The sequence below is a fragment of the Xenopus laevis genome, chromosome 7S (assembly GCF_017654675.1).
Source record: "Xenopus laevis strain J_2021 chromosome 7S, Xenopus_laevis_v10.1, whole genome shotgun sequence".
Taxonomy (NCBI): Eukaryota; Metazoa; Chordata; class Amphibia; order Anura; family Pipidae; genus Xenopus; species Xenopus laevis.
The window spans coordinates 54156404-54172863 of NC_054384.1; the positions used below are offsets into that span (position 1 = coordinate 54156404).

At 41.4% G+C, this 16460-nt stretch overlaps 1 protein-coding gene across 2 annotated transcripts in view; it reads right to left on the minus strand.

Moving 5' to 3' along the window:
• The window catches only part of clmp.S (CXADR-like membrane protein S homeolog), a 66179-nt gene that overhangs the window by 9279 nt on the left and 40440 nt on the right, over nt 1-16460 (minus strand). For both annotated transcript variants that reach the window (XM_041571266.1, XM_041571265.1), the window contains 4 exons: nt 14918-15075; nt 5443-5638; nt 3754-3921; nt 2491-2607 (listed from right to left, as the gene is read on the minus strand). In XM_041571266.1, coding sequence (XP_041427200.1) covers nt 2491-2607; nt 3754-3921; nt 5443-5638; nt 14918-15075 — 639 coding nt within the window. The remainder of the gene's footprint in view (nt 1-2490; nt 2608-3753; nt 3922-5442; nt 5639-14917; nt 15076-16460) is intronic.

Consider the following 16460-nt stretch of genomic DNA (forward strand, 5'->3'; position numbering starts at 1 on the left):
AAATCCTGGCCGGTCAATCTTCTGCCCCTCCTGATACCCCCATTGGGAATGGCATTTGTACCTTCTGAACTTCGTCTGCCTATCCTGCAACAGACTCATAGCTCCAAGCAAGCTGGACATCCTGGTCCTGCTAAGACTCTTGAACTATTACGGCGTCTAGTCTGGTGGCCGACTATTCGTAAAGATGTCAAAGACTTTGTTGCTGCTTGTACTGTTTGTGCCACTTCCAAGCCTAGCCATTCTCGCCCTAGTGGGTTACTACAGCCATTGCCTGTCCCCTCTCGTCCATGGACTCATTTGGCAATGGACTTCATAGTCGAACTTCCTCCCTCCAGTGGGAACACTGTCATCTGGGTTGTCATTGATCGCTTTAGCAAGATGGCCCACTTCATCCCGTTACGGAAGCTTCCATCTGCGGTGGAATTGTCTCAATTGTTCATTCAATTCATTTTCCGTCTGCATGGATTCCCAGCGGAGATAGTCTCTGACAGAGGTTCCCAGTTCACAGCTAAGTTTTGGCATTCCTTATGCAAGGATTTGGGTATTGCTCTCCAGTTCTCTTCTGCCTATCACCCCCAAACTAATGGGGCAGCTGAACGGGTGAATCAAGCCTTAGAACAATTCCTGAGGAATCATGTCTCCTTATGCCAAGGTGATTGGTCTGACCTTCTCCCGTGGGCAGAATTTGCCCATAACAACGCCTGTCATTCATCCACTGGAAGATCTCCATTCATGTCTGTGTATGGCCAACATCCTCAAGCCTTTCCGCAAGACTTTGTTTTGTCTGATGTCCCAGCCGCTGATGACCATGCGGCCCATATGTCCGCTATTTGGGCTGCAACCAAGTCTAATTTGGAGAAAAGTGCTCTTGTGCACAAGACCTTCGCTGATCGAAGACGTAGACCCTCTCCTCCCTACAAGGTTGGTGAAAAAGTCTGGTTGTCTTCCAGGTGCCATCTCCTAAATTGGGTCCAAAGTTTGTGGGTCCATTCTCCATCTCAGAAGTGATCAATCCTGTGGCTGTCAGACTTCTGCTTCCCCCTTGAGATGCGAATTCCCAACGTGTTTCATGTCTCCTTGGTGAAACCCGCTACTTCCAACCGCTTTTCTATGTCCAGTCTCACCCTCCTACTATCTCTGTGGATGGTCAACAAGAATATGAGGTGGAAAGGATCCTTGACTCCAGAATCTCCAGGGGCTCTCTTCAATATCTCATCAAGTGGAAGGGCTTTGGCCCTGAAGAATGCTCCTGGGAAGGACACTCTGATGTTCATGCTCCTCGTCTGGTTAGGGATTTCCATTCCAAGTTTCCCCAGAAGCCAAGTCCTGGTGGTCCTGAGGCCCCCCGTGAGGGGGGGGGTACTGTCAAGGCCGCCGGGAGCATGAAGGGACGCGTCCGCTCCCGGCGGCGAAGAATCCAAGATGGCGGCGCCCAGTTGTCCCACGTGGGCGCTGGGACGCCAGCGCCGCAACGCCGACGCATGCGCAAACACGCCGGCGCAAGCACGCCGGCGTAAGGACGCCAGTGACGTCACTATGGCGCCAAATTCAACTATAAAAGGGCACCCAGGACACCAGAAGGGCGCCCAAGAATAGGTTCTGCTACCTTGAACCTGGGTTTCTGTTATCCTGTTATCCTGATTCCTGCTCCTGCCTTGGTTTTGACCCCTTGCCTGGACTCTTGTTATTTGATCCTGATCTGCCTGCCATTGAACTCTTGCCTGGACTTTGACCTTGTATTTTGCTTAACCCTTTGGATACCACGACCTTGCACCCTCAAGAGGGCTTCCTCCTTGATCCTGACTACCTCCCTGGAGGGAGCTCCTGGCTCCCTGACACTAAGATCCAGTCACAAACAGAGTAAGGATGATACTGCATGTGGTAGGGGCTGACATCTCTCTGTGGATTTCAGCAGGCTTATTTTGTCCCCCGTTTGGTCCTACACATAAGAAGTATATGTTCACCTCTAGTAAGATGTAGTAATGTCAGTTACATTTCACAGTTGTACTTAAAGGAGAGAGAAAGTTTAAAACTAAGTAAGCCTTATTAGAAATCTCCACCTAAATATACCAGTAAACCCTCAAAATAATGCTGCTCTGAGTCCTCTCAAAGAAACACAGAATTTCTTTCCTTCTATTGTGTACACATGGGCTTCTGTATCAGACTTCCTGCCTTCAGCTTAAACCTCCTTGCCCTGGGCGTGAGCATGCTCAGTTTGCTCCTCTTCCTCCCCCCCTTCCTTCTCTGCTGTAATCTGAGCCCAGAGCTATAAGTGAGCAGAGAGAGACTCAGGAAGTGATGTCACACCAAGCTAATATGACACCTGCTATCCTAAACAAACAGAGAGCTTCTAGAGTTTTTTTACTCAGGTATGGTAAAGCATGCTACAGAATAAATATAGCATTCTAGCTTGCACAATTGCAGCTAATCTATTGTCAATAAAACGCCTCCCTAGCTTTCCTTCTCCTTTAAAGCAATTTGTTTACTCACTCTGCACAGTTACATGTACATCACAGATCCGCATCCCTACTTCATTAAACACCTTGCATCGATAGGATCCATTGTCTGTCTTACTTAAATTATGAAACAGCAGTTGGTTTTCTGGTCCTGGTAGAAAAATAAGACAATGCATAAAGAAAATGTTCAGTACAATAAACAAAGAAATGATTTCTACAGTCTTCTTCAGTAGTCTGGAACTATCTGAACAATTGTCTATGGCAAAAGCAACTTTCTTTTTTATGAATAAATTCCAAGGCACAGAGAAATAGTAAAACTCTAAGAGACACAAATAAGGTAGGGTTGGTCCAAATGCCTTAGATCCTACTCCTATAGAAGCGTTTTTCAGGTTTTTCTTGTGAATTCAAATGAGAAACAAATAAACTTGCAGTAGTAGGAAAGAGATGTTAGATCTGAAACACTGAAAGCTCAATGGTGCCAAGGCCTGAGGGAAGTCCACAAAAGTCCTCAGTCTAGTTTAGTATTTTTCATTTTATTACCTAATTGTTGACAACTTGGAAGGAGCTATTGAAAGCAATGCCACATTTCACATAATTATGTACAGTAGTAAGAGAAAATGTGGACTAGGTATTGGAACTCATGTTATTGGCAGACATTACAATGCCAAAACCAGACATACAGTAGATAAAAGAAGCAACTCTACAACTATTTTAAGAAAAGGTGTGGGGGGGGCAAGTTAAAGAAAATATATTTTTATACATTTATTGCTGCTTTGAAATTCAAATCCAATTAACTTAACTTACCATACATCTTTATAAAAAAAAGTGTTGTCAGACAGCTGGGCACAGAGGACACGACTGCAGCAGCAGCAGGCCTATTTGACATTGTTTCTTCTCATGGCAAATTAGACAGCATTTCTGGAAAAAGCCTTTATTGTATTAGCGCTGGTAAAACACCTAACACGTTTTGGGATTATCTCCTTTAGTCATAGGCTATGACTAAAGGAGAGATTCCCGAAACGCGTTAGGTGTTTTATAATAAAGCCTTTTTCCAGAAGTGCCGTCCAATACATTGAATTTGCCATGTTGATACAGTGGCGACACTGAGGACTGTGCATCTGGCTGAAAGCAAGTGGTGAGTTGGAGCGGTCTCTTATGATTTGCGATTTACTGACATTGTTTCTTCTCACCCTCATTAATGTTGAAATTTGCACTGATGTGTGTTACATTATAGCATTTTATGAATAAGCTCTCCCAGAAACTTACAGTACACACTCATACATATACACTTTCTCACCGATGCGTGTTGTACTCTGCACAGGCCTTTCTACATCATCTTTGAGATTCACCCGGAACCAGCGGTAGTTCAAGGGTTTTGTGCCAGCCGATGACTTGCAATGCAAGGTCAAATTTTTCCCCTCAAGTTGTTCTCCTTCTGAACTACATGCTGGTTCTGAAGGCTTAACTAAAAGCAAAAAAAATATCATTAGAAAATAGGCCTTGAAGGCTTAACTAAATGCAAATAAAATATAATTATATATCAGGCCATAGATTGTAAACACACAAATTTATGTATTACATTTTTGTTTCTATTTGGAAAAATCAATATGAAGTAATACAGTTTACCCATTTATACACAAGCTTTCTTGATTGCTTTGCTGCTTTGTCATAAATCAGACTGTTATTTTGATTTTTAATTGCTTTTTGTGTGTTTAAATAGACCCTTTTATCAAACAAAGGGATTTTATTTGTGTCTTAAAAACATTTAGAGGGAAAGCAATATGGTATTGCATATTAAGGGCAATATCACAATCCTTATGAACTGGCATTCAGCGTGAACATGGACAAAGGAAGGTAATTTTAGACATTTTTATGCCACGTGTTTGGGCTAAGAAAACGGGGCAAAACATCCATAAATGCCACATCAGAAACATAAGTTTCCGTCTGAGCACTGCCATTTTAGGTGGAAGAAGAAGGCATCCAATACAGTAAATTAGCTGTGTTTCCCCTCTTATTAAAAATGAGTTGTGTTGGATAACATTCATTTATACATGAGATGAGGAAATATACTGTATATAGATTTTTATATATACAGTATATAGTATATATTTGTAACCTCAAATGGATCCGATTCCCCTAACAGTAGTCTGCTATTTTCCTGTGTGCATTATTAAAAGTAGAAGGAAACATCCCCAGCAGTTCTCTATAGAATCTGGAGACAAGTTTAAAGGGATACTGTCATGGGAAAAAAAAAATCAAAATGAATCAGTTAATAGTGTTGCTCCAGCAGAATTCTGCACTGAAATCCATTTCTCAAAAGAGCAAACAGATTTTTTTATATTCAATTTTGAAATCTGACATGGGGCTAGACATATTGTCAATTTCCCAGCTGCCCCAAGTCATGTGACTTGTGCTTTGATGAACTTCAATCACTCTTTACTGCTGTACTGCAAGTTAGAGTGATATCACCCCCTCCCTTTTTCCCCCCAGCAGCCAAACAAAAGAACAATGGGAAGGTAACCAGATAACAGCTCCCTAACACAAGATAACATCTGCCTGGTAGACCTAAAAACAGCACTCAATAGTAAAAACCCATGTCCCACTGAGACACATTCAGTTACATTGAGAAAGAAAAACAGCAGCCTGCCAGACAGCATTTCTCTCCTAAAGTGCAGGCACAAGTAACATGACTGGGGGCAGCTGGGAAATTGACAAAATGTCTAGCCCCATGTCAGATTTCAAAATTGAATATAAAAAAATCTGTTTGCTCTTTTGAGAAATGGATTTCAGTGCAGAATTCTGCTGGAGTAGCACTATTAACTGATGCATTTGAAAAAAGCATGTTTTCCGATGACAGGATCCCTTTAAGTTTTGATAGGTTTGAAAGTGGGGGTGGTATATTCTATATGACAAAAGATTGACGGTAGGTGTTGAAGGAAGGAGGTATGAGTAGGTATGAGGTTATAATCTTATAATGTGTACTCACCTAAAACAATTACTGTAATGAAACTCCACTGATACTGTCCTGCATTTTTGACTTTGCAAATGTACTGTCCCGCATCACTGGGCTGCAGAGATCTGATGAAAAGTGAAGCATCTCCTTCTAGATATTTGGATACAAAGCTGTAACGTCCCTTGTGGTTTTCAGTATTGTACACCTGTCCTCCGCTGTAACTGAGCAACTACATGGAGATAAAAAAAAAACTTTGAATACTTATTTTCCAAAACAAGTAACACTAGGAAATGAAAATGCCATAAAAACACAACTTATTATATATATATGTTATGTTACATGATACATGGGCAGGCACATTTATCAAGGGTCAAATTTCGAATTTGTGAGTTTTTTTTAAATGCCCTTAAGTTCAATTGAATTCAAAATTCAACTGGAGGAAAGTTATTAAAAAAATTTGAATTTTTAAAACCCAGATGAATTGTACTGATCCAAAAAATCGAATTGAATTTGATTTGAATTATACAAAACTCGATTAGATTTTTTTTAGTTATTGTTCTGTGTACATAGCAAAAGTATATTCATATACTATGTGTAAGGTACCTGTAACTGCAGCGTGTTCTCGGCGTCTGCCGTCCGCGCGTGCATCTTTGCGCGGGCGCGCGTCCGTTCATTCGGACGCGCGCGCGTCGCGATGGAACGGGCGCGTTAACGTTACGTTTTGGCGCCAAACTTGTCCCTGTAAATAGACGTAAGCAAGAGCAAACAGTGCTTGGTGATTTTCCCTTGCTTGTACTCGTTTTTGTGTCTCCTGATTACTCTTGGATTTGCTTTTCTTGTTACCGACCTCGGCCTGACTTTGGACTTCGATTCTCTTCTGCCTGCCTACCGACCCTCTGCCTGATTATCGATTCGACTATCTTCTGCCTGCCTCTGACCTCGGCCTGTCCCTGACTACGTATTACTTGCTGCGTGCCTACTGACCCTTTGCCTGATATTCGACCACGCTTTTGTAACTTGCACTCGTCACATCGTGTCAAACCCTGCGAGCTGTACACTAACAGCAGTTTTTACTGCTCTTCCTACTTTAGTCTCCAAAAGAGCCTGACAGAATCACCAAGCCAAGATGGAGCCTTCGGAAGAGCTGCCTACCCTGGTCGACTTGTCCCAACAAATTGCTTCACTCACTCAGGTGGTGAGAGAACTCCGGGGAGATTATCTGCATGTGCAGTAGTAGTTGCAAGGTTTACAGATGTCTGCGATTCCTCCAGCCGCTTCCACTTCTGGGCAGTCGGTAGCTGCCGCCGGAGAAGCGGCTTCTTCCTCTTCTTCCCATGAACCCAAAGTAGCTATGCCTGACAAGTTTTCTGGAGACCGAAAGACTTTTAGAACCTTCATTAATAGTTGCCGTCTTTTGTTCACGTTGAAACCACAGTCTCATGCTACTGATCAAGTCCGGGTTGGAGTGATGATTTCTCTGCTTCAGGGGCAGCCTCAAGCATGGGCTCATCGCCTATTGGAGCAAAATAGTCCTCTCTTAGCAACGACGGATTCCTTTATTCAGGCTCTGTCTAAGATTTATGAGGACCCTCACCAAGTAGAAACAGCCGAGGCAACCCTACGAAACCTTCGTCAGCTCCGTCGCCCAGTAGAGGAGTATGTGGCCGAGTTTCATTGTTGGGCCCCAGATACCCTCTGGAATGATAGAGCCCTTCGACATCAATTTCGTTTGGGACTTTCCGACACCCTGAGGGATGAGCTGGCAAGGGTTGGTCTGCCCTCTTCGCTGGAAGGAGTGATTTCCCTCGCTGTTCAGATTGACCAAAGGCTCAGGGAGAGGCGCCAAGAAAGAGGTGTCAGCTCTTCTACTCCGGAATGGGTGTTTCCTACTGCTCCTCCTCCAGTCTTCCCAGTCTCTTCTTCTTCTGACCCAGAACCCATGCAACTCGGTGTGGTTCGTAAGGCACTTTCGGTGGAAGAGAGACTTCGGCGCAGACGCCTAAATCTATGCTTATACTGTGGCCTGGCGGGGCATTTGCTTAAGAATTGTCCCACACGACCTGATGGTAAAGTTCCTTCGTCCCAAATGTACAAGTTGCCTTGCATTACATCACTGCAATCTTATATTCTACTTCACCTTTCGTTTCAGTGGAACCAAAGAAGAGTTGAAGTGGATGCCGTGGTGGACTTGGGAGCCTGTGGTTGCTTTATCAATCAGGCCTTCGCAAGTCTTCATCTAATTCCGCTCATTCCAAAGGTCCAGCCAGTTCCTGTCAAGATGGCGGATGGAAATTTTGTTTCTTCAGGACCTGTGTCCTTGGAGACCCCTCATATTTTGACTTTTTCTGTTTAGGGGCATTTTGAGTTATTAAAATTTGATGTTATGGAAAATCTTCTCTTCCCTGTCATTCTTGGAATTCCTTGGTTAAGAAGTCACAATCCCTGTATTGATTGGCAGTCTGGGACACTTATTTTCAATTCTAACTACTGCCGTGAAAATTGTCTTCCGTCCTCGCAAGTTTTAGGCCTTACCAGTGTCGATGATGAAATTCTTCAGTTGGTCCCTCGTGTTTATCACGATTTTTAAGACGTCTTCAGCAAGAAAGCAGCAAATTCTCTTCCTCCTCACAGGAGTTACGATTGTCCTATTGATTTACTCCCCGGTGCAGCCATTCCTTTTGGAAGAATTTATCCTTTATCTGAACCTGAGCTGGCTACTTTAAAGGATTACATCGATGAAAACCTTGCTAAGGGTTTTATTCAACATTCCACTTCCCCAGCTGGAGCAGGCATCTTCTTCGTTGAGAAAAAAGATCATTCTTTAAGACCATGCATCGACTTCCGAGAACTCAATAAAGTGACTGTCAAGAATCGTTACCCTTTACCCCTCATTCCTGATCTTTTTCAAAGACTTTGTCGTGCTAAGATCTTTTCAAAGTTTGATCTCAGAGGAGCCTATAATTTGGTTCGTATTTGTGAGGGAGATGAGTGGAAGACCGCTTTCCGTTCTCGTTATGGTCACTTTGAATATACCGTTATGCCGTTTGGTCTCTGCAACGCCCCTGCCACTTTTCAACACTTTGTCAACGACATCTTTCATGATTTGTTGGACCAATTCGTCATTGTTTATCTAGATGATATTTTAATTTTTTCTAATTCTTTGGAGGAACACCGTCTTCATGTGAAGGAAGTGTTATTGCGCCTCAGACAACATCTACTGTATGCCAAGGCCTCCAAATGTGAGTTCGAGAAAACCAGCATTGAATTTTTGGGCTTTTTAGTATCCGGTCAAGGTTTCAAAATGGATTCCAAGAAAGTAGAGGCAGTTGTTAACTGCCCCCCTCCTGTGGATCGTAAGGGTGTTCAACGCTTTGTAGGATTTGCCAATTTTTACAGAAGATTTATTAAAGGTTTTTCTGCTATTATCAAGCCTCTCACCGATCTTACAGGCAATAAGATTAAATTTTTTTGGTCTCCTGCTGCCCAACAAGCCTTTGAATGCTTAAAGAAGCTGTTTGTCTCTGCCCCTATTCTCGTTCATGCTGATGTATCCAAACCTTTTATTCTTGAAGTCGATGCCTCGGAGGTGGCCATTGGAGCAATTCTTTCTCAACGCACAGGTCTTAAGGATATTTTACACCCAGTAGCCTTCTTTTCTAAAAAATTGTCTCCTACTGAAAGGAATTATGACGTAGGGGATCGTGAACTGTTAGCCATTAAAGGGGCCTTGGAAGAATGGCGACATCTTTTGGAGGGGGCTCATTTTTACTGACCATCATAACTTGGAATATTTACGCACAGCAAAAAGATTAAATCCTCGTCAGGCAAGATGGGCACTTTTCTTCTCCCGTTTTCAGTTTCATATCACATATAAGCCAGGTTCTAAAAATATGAAGGCGGATGCTCTTTCCAGAATTTTTCCTGTAGAAAAGAATGATTTGGTGCCAGACACGATTCTTCAGCCTGGGCATTTTTTACTTTTACAATCTTCTTTTATTGAAAGTTTAAGAAATATTCCTCAGTCTCTAACAGATTATCCTGGGGTTAATGACTTGTCTCTTCAAGATAATCTTCTTTTACGAAACAATAAGCTGGTTGTCCCTCCTAATCTTCGTCTAGAGGCTCTTAAACTTATTCATGACCATCCATTGGCTGGACATTCTGGAATTCGAAGATCTTTAAATTTGGCAAGACGATTTTTTTGGTGGCCTTCTTTAGTAAAGGAATGTGTCTCTTTTGTACGTTCCTGTGAGTCCTGTGCTAGGTCTAAACCATCTTGCAACAAACCTGTAGGGTTACTTCGCCCATTACCATTACCTGAGAGACTGTGGAGTTCTATTTCGATGGATTTCATTGTGGAACTTCCTCCTTCTAACAATTATAACACTATTTTTGTGGTAGTAGATCGTCTCACTAAAATGGCTCACTTTATCCCTCTTCTTCGGTTACCTTCTGCAGCAGTTACCGCAGAGGTGTTTATTAAAGAGATCGTGAGGTTACATGGTCTGCCCAAAGAAGTTGTCTCCGATCGAGGGTCACAGTTTACTTCAAGGTTTTGGACTGCTTTATGTAAGTCTCTAGGTATTTAATTATCCCGGTCTTCTGCCTATCATCCACAGACTAACGGTCAAACCAAAAGAACCAATCAAACTCTAGAACAATATATTCGCACTTTTCTTCATGTCTCCAAGATAATTGGTTTTCACTTCTTCCCTGTGCAGAGTTCTGTTATAACAACTCAATACATTCTTCCACGGGTCAAACACCATTTTTCTCTAACGTGGGTTTCCATCCTATTATAAACAAGGGAAAGTTGTGCTCACCACTAGTTTTTAAAATCATTAGGCGGGGGTGCAATGAGGGTGTGACCACAAAATACATATAGACAAATACAAGATTCCTCTGCACTCAACCCATTATCAATATATTTAAGACAGAGACATTTTGTGCATACTGCTACTGAAAAATGCCTTACCCTTTAAACAAAACAGGGATTGTTTGTCCATATATTGCAATATATTTAAGCTGGCCAACTACGTCAAAGTCATCCCATATCTGGCCAGTCCTATGCTCAATTTTCATTTGATTCATTAAGAATTCTATGGTTTCATTATACATTTTATAAAAGGGACGAATACGTTTTACCTGCAACTTACTAACTGCTTTCAAAGTAAAACTCCCAAACTTGGCTGCCCTTTTATTAGACACCAGTGGGATCACCTGACTATAGTTGGAGGGGGTGGGAGCTACAACATGGAGCTGGTCACTGCTCTTGTAGAACTATAACAAACAAGGGAAAGTTGTGCTCACCACTAGTTTTTAAAATCATTAGGCGGGGGTGCAATGAGGGTGTGACCACAAAATACATATAGACAAATACAAGATTCCTCTGCACTCAACCCATTATCAATATATTTAAGACAGAGACATTTTGTGCATACTGCTACTGAAAAATGCCTTACCCTTTAAACAAAACAGGGATTGTTTGTCCATATATTGCAATATATTTAAGCTGGCCAACTACGTCAAAGTCATCCCATATCTGGCCAGTCCTATGCTCAATTTTCATTTGATTCATTAAGAATTCTATGGTTTCATTATACATTTTATAAAAGGGACGAATGCGTTTTACCTGCAACTTACTAGCTGCTTTCAAAGTAAAACTCCCAAACTTGGCTGCCCTTTTATTAGACACCAGTGGGATCACCTGACTATAGTTGGAGGGGGTGGGAGCTACAACATGGAGCTGGTCACTGTAATCTTGTATTTGTCTATATGTATTTTGTGGTCACACCCTCATTGCACCCCCGCCTAATGATTTTAAAAACTAGTGGTGAGCACAACTTTCCCTTGTTTGTTATAGTTCTACAAGAGCAGTGACCAGCTCCATGTTGTAGCTCCCACCCCCTCCAACTATAGTCAGGTGATCCCACTGGTGTCTAATAAAAGGGCAGCCAAGTTTGGGAGTTTTACTTTGAAAGCAGCTAGTAAGTTGCAGGTAAAACGCATTCGTCCCTTTTATAAAATGTATAATGAAACCATAGAATTCTTAATGAATCAAATGAAAATTGAGCATAGGACTGGCCAGATATGGGATGACTTTGACGTAGTTGGCCAGCTTAAATATATTGCAATATATGGACAAACAATCCCTGTTTTGTTTAAAGGGTAAGGCATTTTTCAGTAGCAGTATGCACAAAATGTCTCTGTCTTAAATATATTGATAATGGGTTGAGTGCAGAGGAATCTTGTATTTGTCTATATGTATTTTGTGGTCACACCCTCATTGCACCCCCGCCTAATGATTTTAAAAACTAGTGGTGAGCACAACTTTCCCTTGTTTGTTATAGTTCTACAAGAGCAGTGACCAGCTCCATGTTGTAGCTCCCACCCCCTCCAACTATAGTCAGGTGATCCCACTGGTGTCTAATAAAAGGGCAGCCAAGTTTGGGAGTTTTACTTTGAAAGCAGCTAGTAAGTTGCAGGTAAAACGCATTCGTCCCTTTTATAAAATGTATAATGAAACCATAGAATTCTTAATGAATCAAATGAAAATTGAGCATAGGACTGGCCAGATATGGGATGACTTTGACGTAGTTGGCCAGCTTAAATATATTGCAATATATGGACAAACAATCCCTGTTTTGTTTAAAGGGTAAGGCATTTTTCAGTAGCAGTATGCACAAAATGTCTCTGTCTTAAATATATTGATAATGGGTTGAGTGCAGAGGAATCTTGTATTTGTCTATATGTATTTTGTGGTCACACCCTCATTGCACCCCCGCCTAATGATTTTAAAAACTAGTGGTGAGCACAACTTTCCCTTGTTTGTTATAGTTCTACAAGAGCAGTGACCAGCTCCATGTTGTAGCTCCCACCCCCTCCAACTATAGTCAGGTGATCCCACTGGTGTCTAATAAAAGGGCAGCCAAGTTTGGGAGTTTTACTTTGAAAGCAGCTAGTAAGTTGCAGGTAAAACGCATTCGTCCCTTTTATAAAATGTATAATGAAACCATAGAATTCTTAATGAATCAAATGAAAATTGAGCATAGGACTGGCCAGATATGGGATGACTTTGACGTAGTTGGCCAGCTTAAATATATTGCAATATATGGACAAACAATCCCTGTTTTGTTTAAAGGGTAAGGCATTTTTCAGTAGCAGTATGCACAAAATGTCTCTGTCTTAAATATATTGATAATGGGTTGAGTGCAGAGGAATCTTGTATTTGTCTATATGTATTTTGTGGTCACACCCTCATTGCACCCCCGCCTAATGATTTTAAAAACTAGTGGTGAGCACAACTTTCCCTTGTTTGTTATAGTCTTCCATCCTATTATGTTTCCTGATATCTTGCCTGAAATAACTCTTCCTTCGCTTCAGGATCGCTTGGAATTTCTAAAACAGAACTCTGAGACCTTGAAGACACACATCAGCAAGGCCCAACTGAATTTTAAGATGTTCGCAGATCGAAGACGAGGAAAGGATCCTGAATTACGGTGGGTGATAAAGTTTGGCTTTCTACCTTGAATCTACGCCTTTCTAACCCTTCCAAGAAGCTGGCTCCAAAATTTCTGGGACCCTTTTCTGTTAAAAGAGTTGTCAATCCTGTTTCGTTTGAACTTGATTTACCAAAATCCTTGAAGATTTATCCTGTGTTCCATTCTGCGTTACTCAAGGTTTTTTTTCCAAATACTTTTCCTGGTCGTATTCCTCCTCCTCCTCCTGTGGTTTCTTGTCAAGGTGAAGCAGAATTTGAAGTTGAGAAGATCCTGGATTCAAGGCTTCGGGGCAGGATATTACAATACCTTGTCAAGTGGAAGGGATTTCCTAACGAAGAAAACTCCTGGGAACCAGAGGAGAATGTTCATGCTCCGAGGTTGGTGTCAGCTTTCCATAGGAGTCATCCAGAGAAGCCTGCTAAAGACGTCCTGAGGCCGCCCCTCAGGGGGGAGCAATGTAAGGTACCTGTAACTGCAGCGTGTTCGCGGCGTCTGCCGTCCGCGCGGGCGTCTTTGCGCGGGCGCGCGTCAGTTCATTCGGAGGCGCGCGCGTCGCGATGGACGCGGGCGCGTTAACGCTGCGTCGTTCCGTTTTGGCGCCAAACTTGTCCCTGTAAATAGACGTCAGCAAGAGCAAACAGTGCTTGGTGATTTTCCCTTGCTTGTACTCGTTTTTGTGTCTCCTGATTACTCTTGGATTTGCTTTTCTTGTTACCGACCTCGGCCTGACTTTGGACTTCGATTCTCTTCTGCCTGCCTACCAACCCTCTGCCTGATTATCGATTCGACTCTCTTCTGCCTGCCTCTGACCTCGGCCTGTCCCTGACTACGTATTACTTGCTGCCTGCCTACTGACCCTTTGCCTGATATTCGACCACGCTTTTGTAACTTGCACTCGTCTCATCGTGTCAAACCCTGTACACTAACAGCAGTTTTTACTGCTCTTCCTACTTTAGTCTCCAAAAGAGCCTGACACTATGCTAGGAGCCTTCCCAATGACACAGAAGGTTTCTTGGCTTTGGAACAGGCTAGTAAAAAACAGATTGTGAGTCCCATCCCAGTATTGTGTGGGTAATAAGGGATGGAAAATGCTTGCCATTAAAAGAGGTACTTTGGTATCAACCACCACCATGTTAAAGTTAGAGGATATTCATTTTACCTTCTTTACAACTACAAATGTTTATAATTTGTTGTTTTGCATTTTAATATAGCAATTCATGTTCTCTGTTCATAACAATTGCGTACTGCTGTGCTGCTATTGCTCATGAGATGTGCAGGTTACTTTGGGTATCATTTACCAACAGTGAGCAAATTCACACCTAGGCAACCAAGCTTTTTCGGCTAGCTGCAGGTAGAACAAGGAAAGCAAAAGTTTAGTTGTCATAGGTGCAAATTAGTACAATGTTGATAAGCCTCAAAATGTTTTCAGAACTCAGTAGGACTTAACTTATAATTAGGTTATTTGGTAGATGTAATTTTTACCCTTGGAACCTGAAGTTGCTTGGTATATATTATGTCCTTATGTGGATTTTGCCAAATAAAAACAACTCTTGGGGTAATAAAAGTTAAAAAGTTTGAAATTGATTTAGTTACCCATAACAATCAATCAGATGTTTGCTTTAAAATAAATGACTCGTAAATTCTACATTCTGATTGGTTGCTGTGGGTTACCAGACCAGGATCAAACTTTACAACGTTTATAATGTTACTTCGTAAGAACGGGGTAATGTTTTACACAAATCAAGTGATTTAACAGCAGACAATTAACAGCAGACAAGAAAAAAATAACAACAGTTTAAGGATCTTCATTGTACATCACTGCCTTGAGGGCATGGGAATATAATTAATTAATGGTATATATAATTAACATGGGATGGATAAAAAATAGCAAGAACTAAATGAAAAAATATAGTTTGTTCTTACAACTTGCTTTCCATGATTAGAAATGTTTGACGATAAAAAATATGTAAGCAACAACTAAATGAAAAAATGTAGTTTGTTCTTACAACTTGCTTTCCATGATCAGAAATGTTTGACATCCACTCAATGTCCAAGCTCTGAGTCCCAAGTTGTGCGAGGCTATGGCGGCATGGTAGTGTCACATTCTCATCTGCTACAAGCTTGATTTCTGTCTTAGCTAATGCTCCTAAGACATACCATATACCTAAACAAGAGATATGAATATTAAAATTATAAAAAATCAAACACTAATTCCATAATTGTATTTAAATAGCACTGGGGGAAACCAGAAGAGCTAATTAACTGCAGCACTGAGAATAGCATTTTCATTGGAAAATCCACATTTCTATATTTATTTTTTCATTGTATGAATGCTATAGATTACAAGTTTCCAATGGTTAGTAGAACACACACTTACTGAAAAGTTCAAGGCTTCTGTGACCTCTCAGTCAAAACACATTAGCCCCACAGATATAACAAAGGCACAAAATGCCATGACAATATAGTTGGGAAACAGAGACCCAAAGGAGCCCTGAGATGAACACTTGCATTTGAGGAGTTGTTACTTACAGGGTTGGCATAGTGCAGTAACATGGGGTGTACCCCTCCTGGGAGGGGTGTGTAGCCAGAGTAAGGGAGCCACAGTATTTACCTGTCAAGGGGCCATACTGAAAACCCAGTTAAACACAGCATATTTGTAATCCATTCTGTACTGCCATTTCTTGAATTCTTGAAATAGCAATGTACTCCATCTACTACAGGGTCCCTACCGTGTTGGGGAGAAGAGAGATAATCTTATTTAACTCTGATGAAGGGAGGTGCAAACCCCTGAAACGTTGTTCTGTACTTGGAGTGGTAAACGTAGCTAAAATAAAGGATTATTTGCACAGCAAGAAGTGGTGAAGTGCTTGCCTTTCCTGTGGTATAGCTGCAGCCACAAAAAGCACTGAAATGCAAACATATTCACTCAGAGACATTTCCCCCAGGCCTATGACAGAGCTCAGAGTGAGACATTTGTTGAATTTTTGTTGTGTTGGCTGCAACATGATGTAAGTATTAACTGATGGCTATCTGTACCTTTGCTTACTTTCACATTTAACCCAACCCTTCAAAATGAAGGCATGCGCAGTGAACGTTAGTTTAACAAAGATTCTGTGATCGTTCTATCCACAGACCGATTTCATCATTTTAAGATGAAAATATTTAAACCTGTCAGATTATTTTTTGGTAGATGTTGTGGATCGATTGTAAATTTTACAATTGCTTGCACCCCATCAGAAACAGACAATTTTATTTTATTGTCCTCAAATAGTCTGTTTCACCTACAAAAATGAACAGTGCTTCAGGCTAGATGAAATATATTACAGTGTATTTAGAATGATTATGGAAATGTCATGCCTAGAGTGAAAGAAAGGTGGAAATATAATTACTGTAAATCTGCTTCAGAGAAGATTTTAACAGCATTATAATCCATAGAACATTATAAATCATGATTTCTGAAATATACTGTATCTGAAGCACTGCAGGTCAGTCTCTTAGCAAAACAATGTTCCAAAAGCATTTTCTGTTGTTTAAATAGCAGTTCTAACC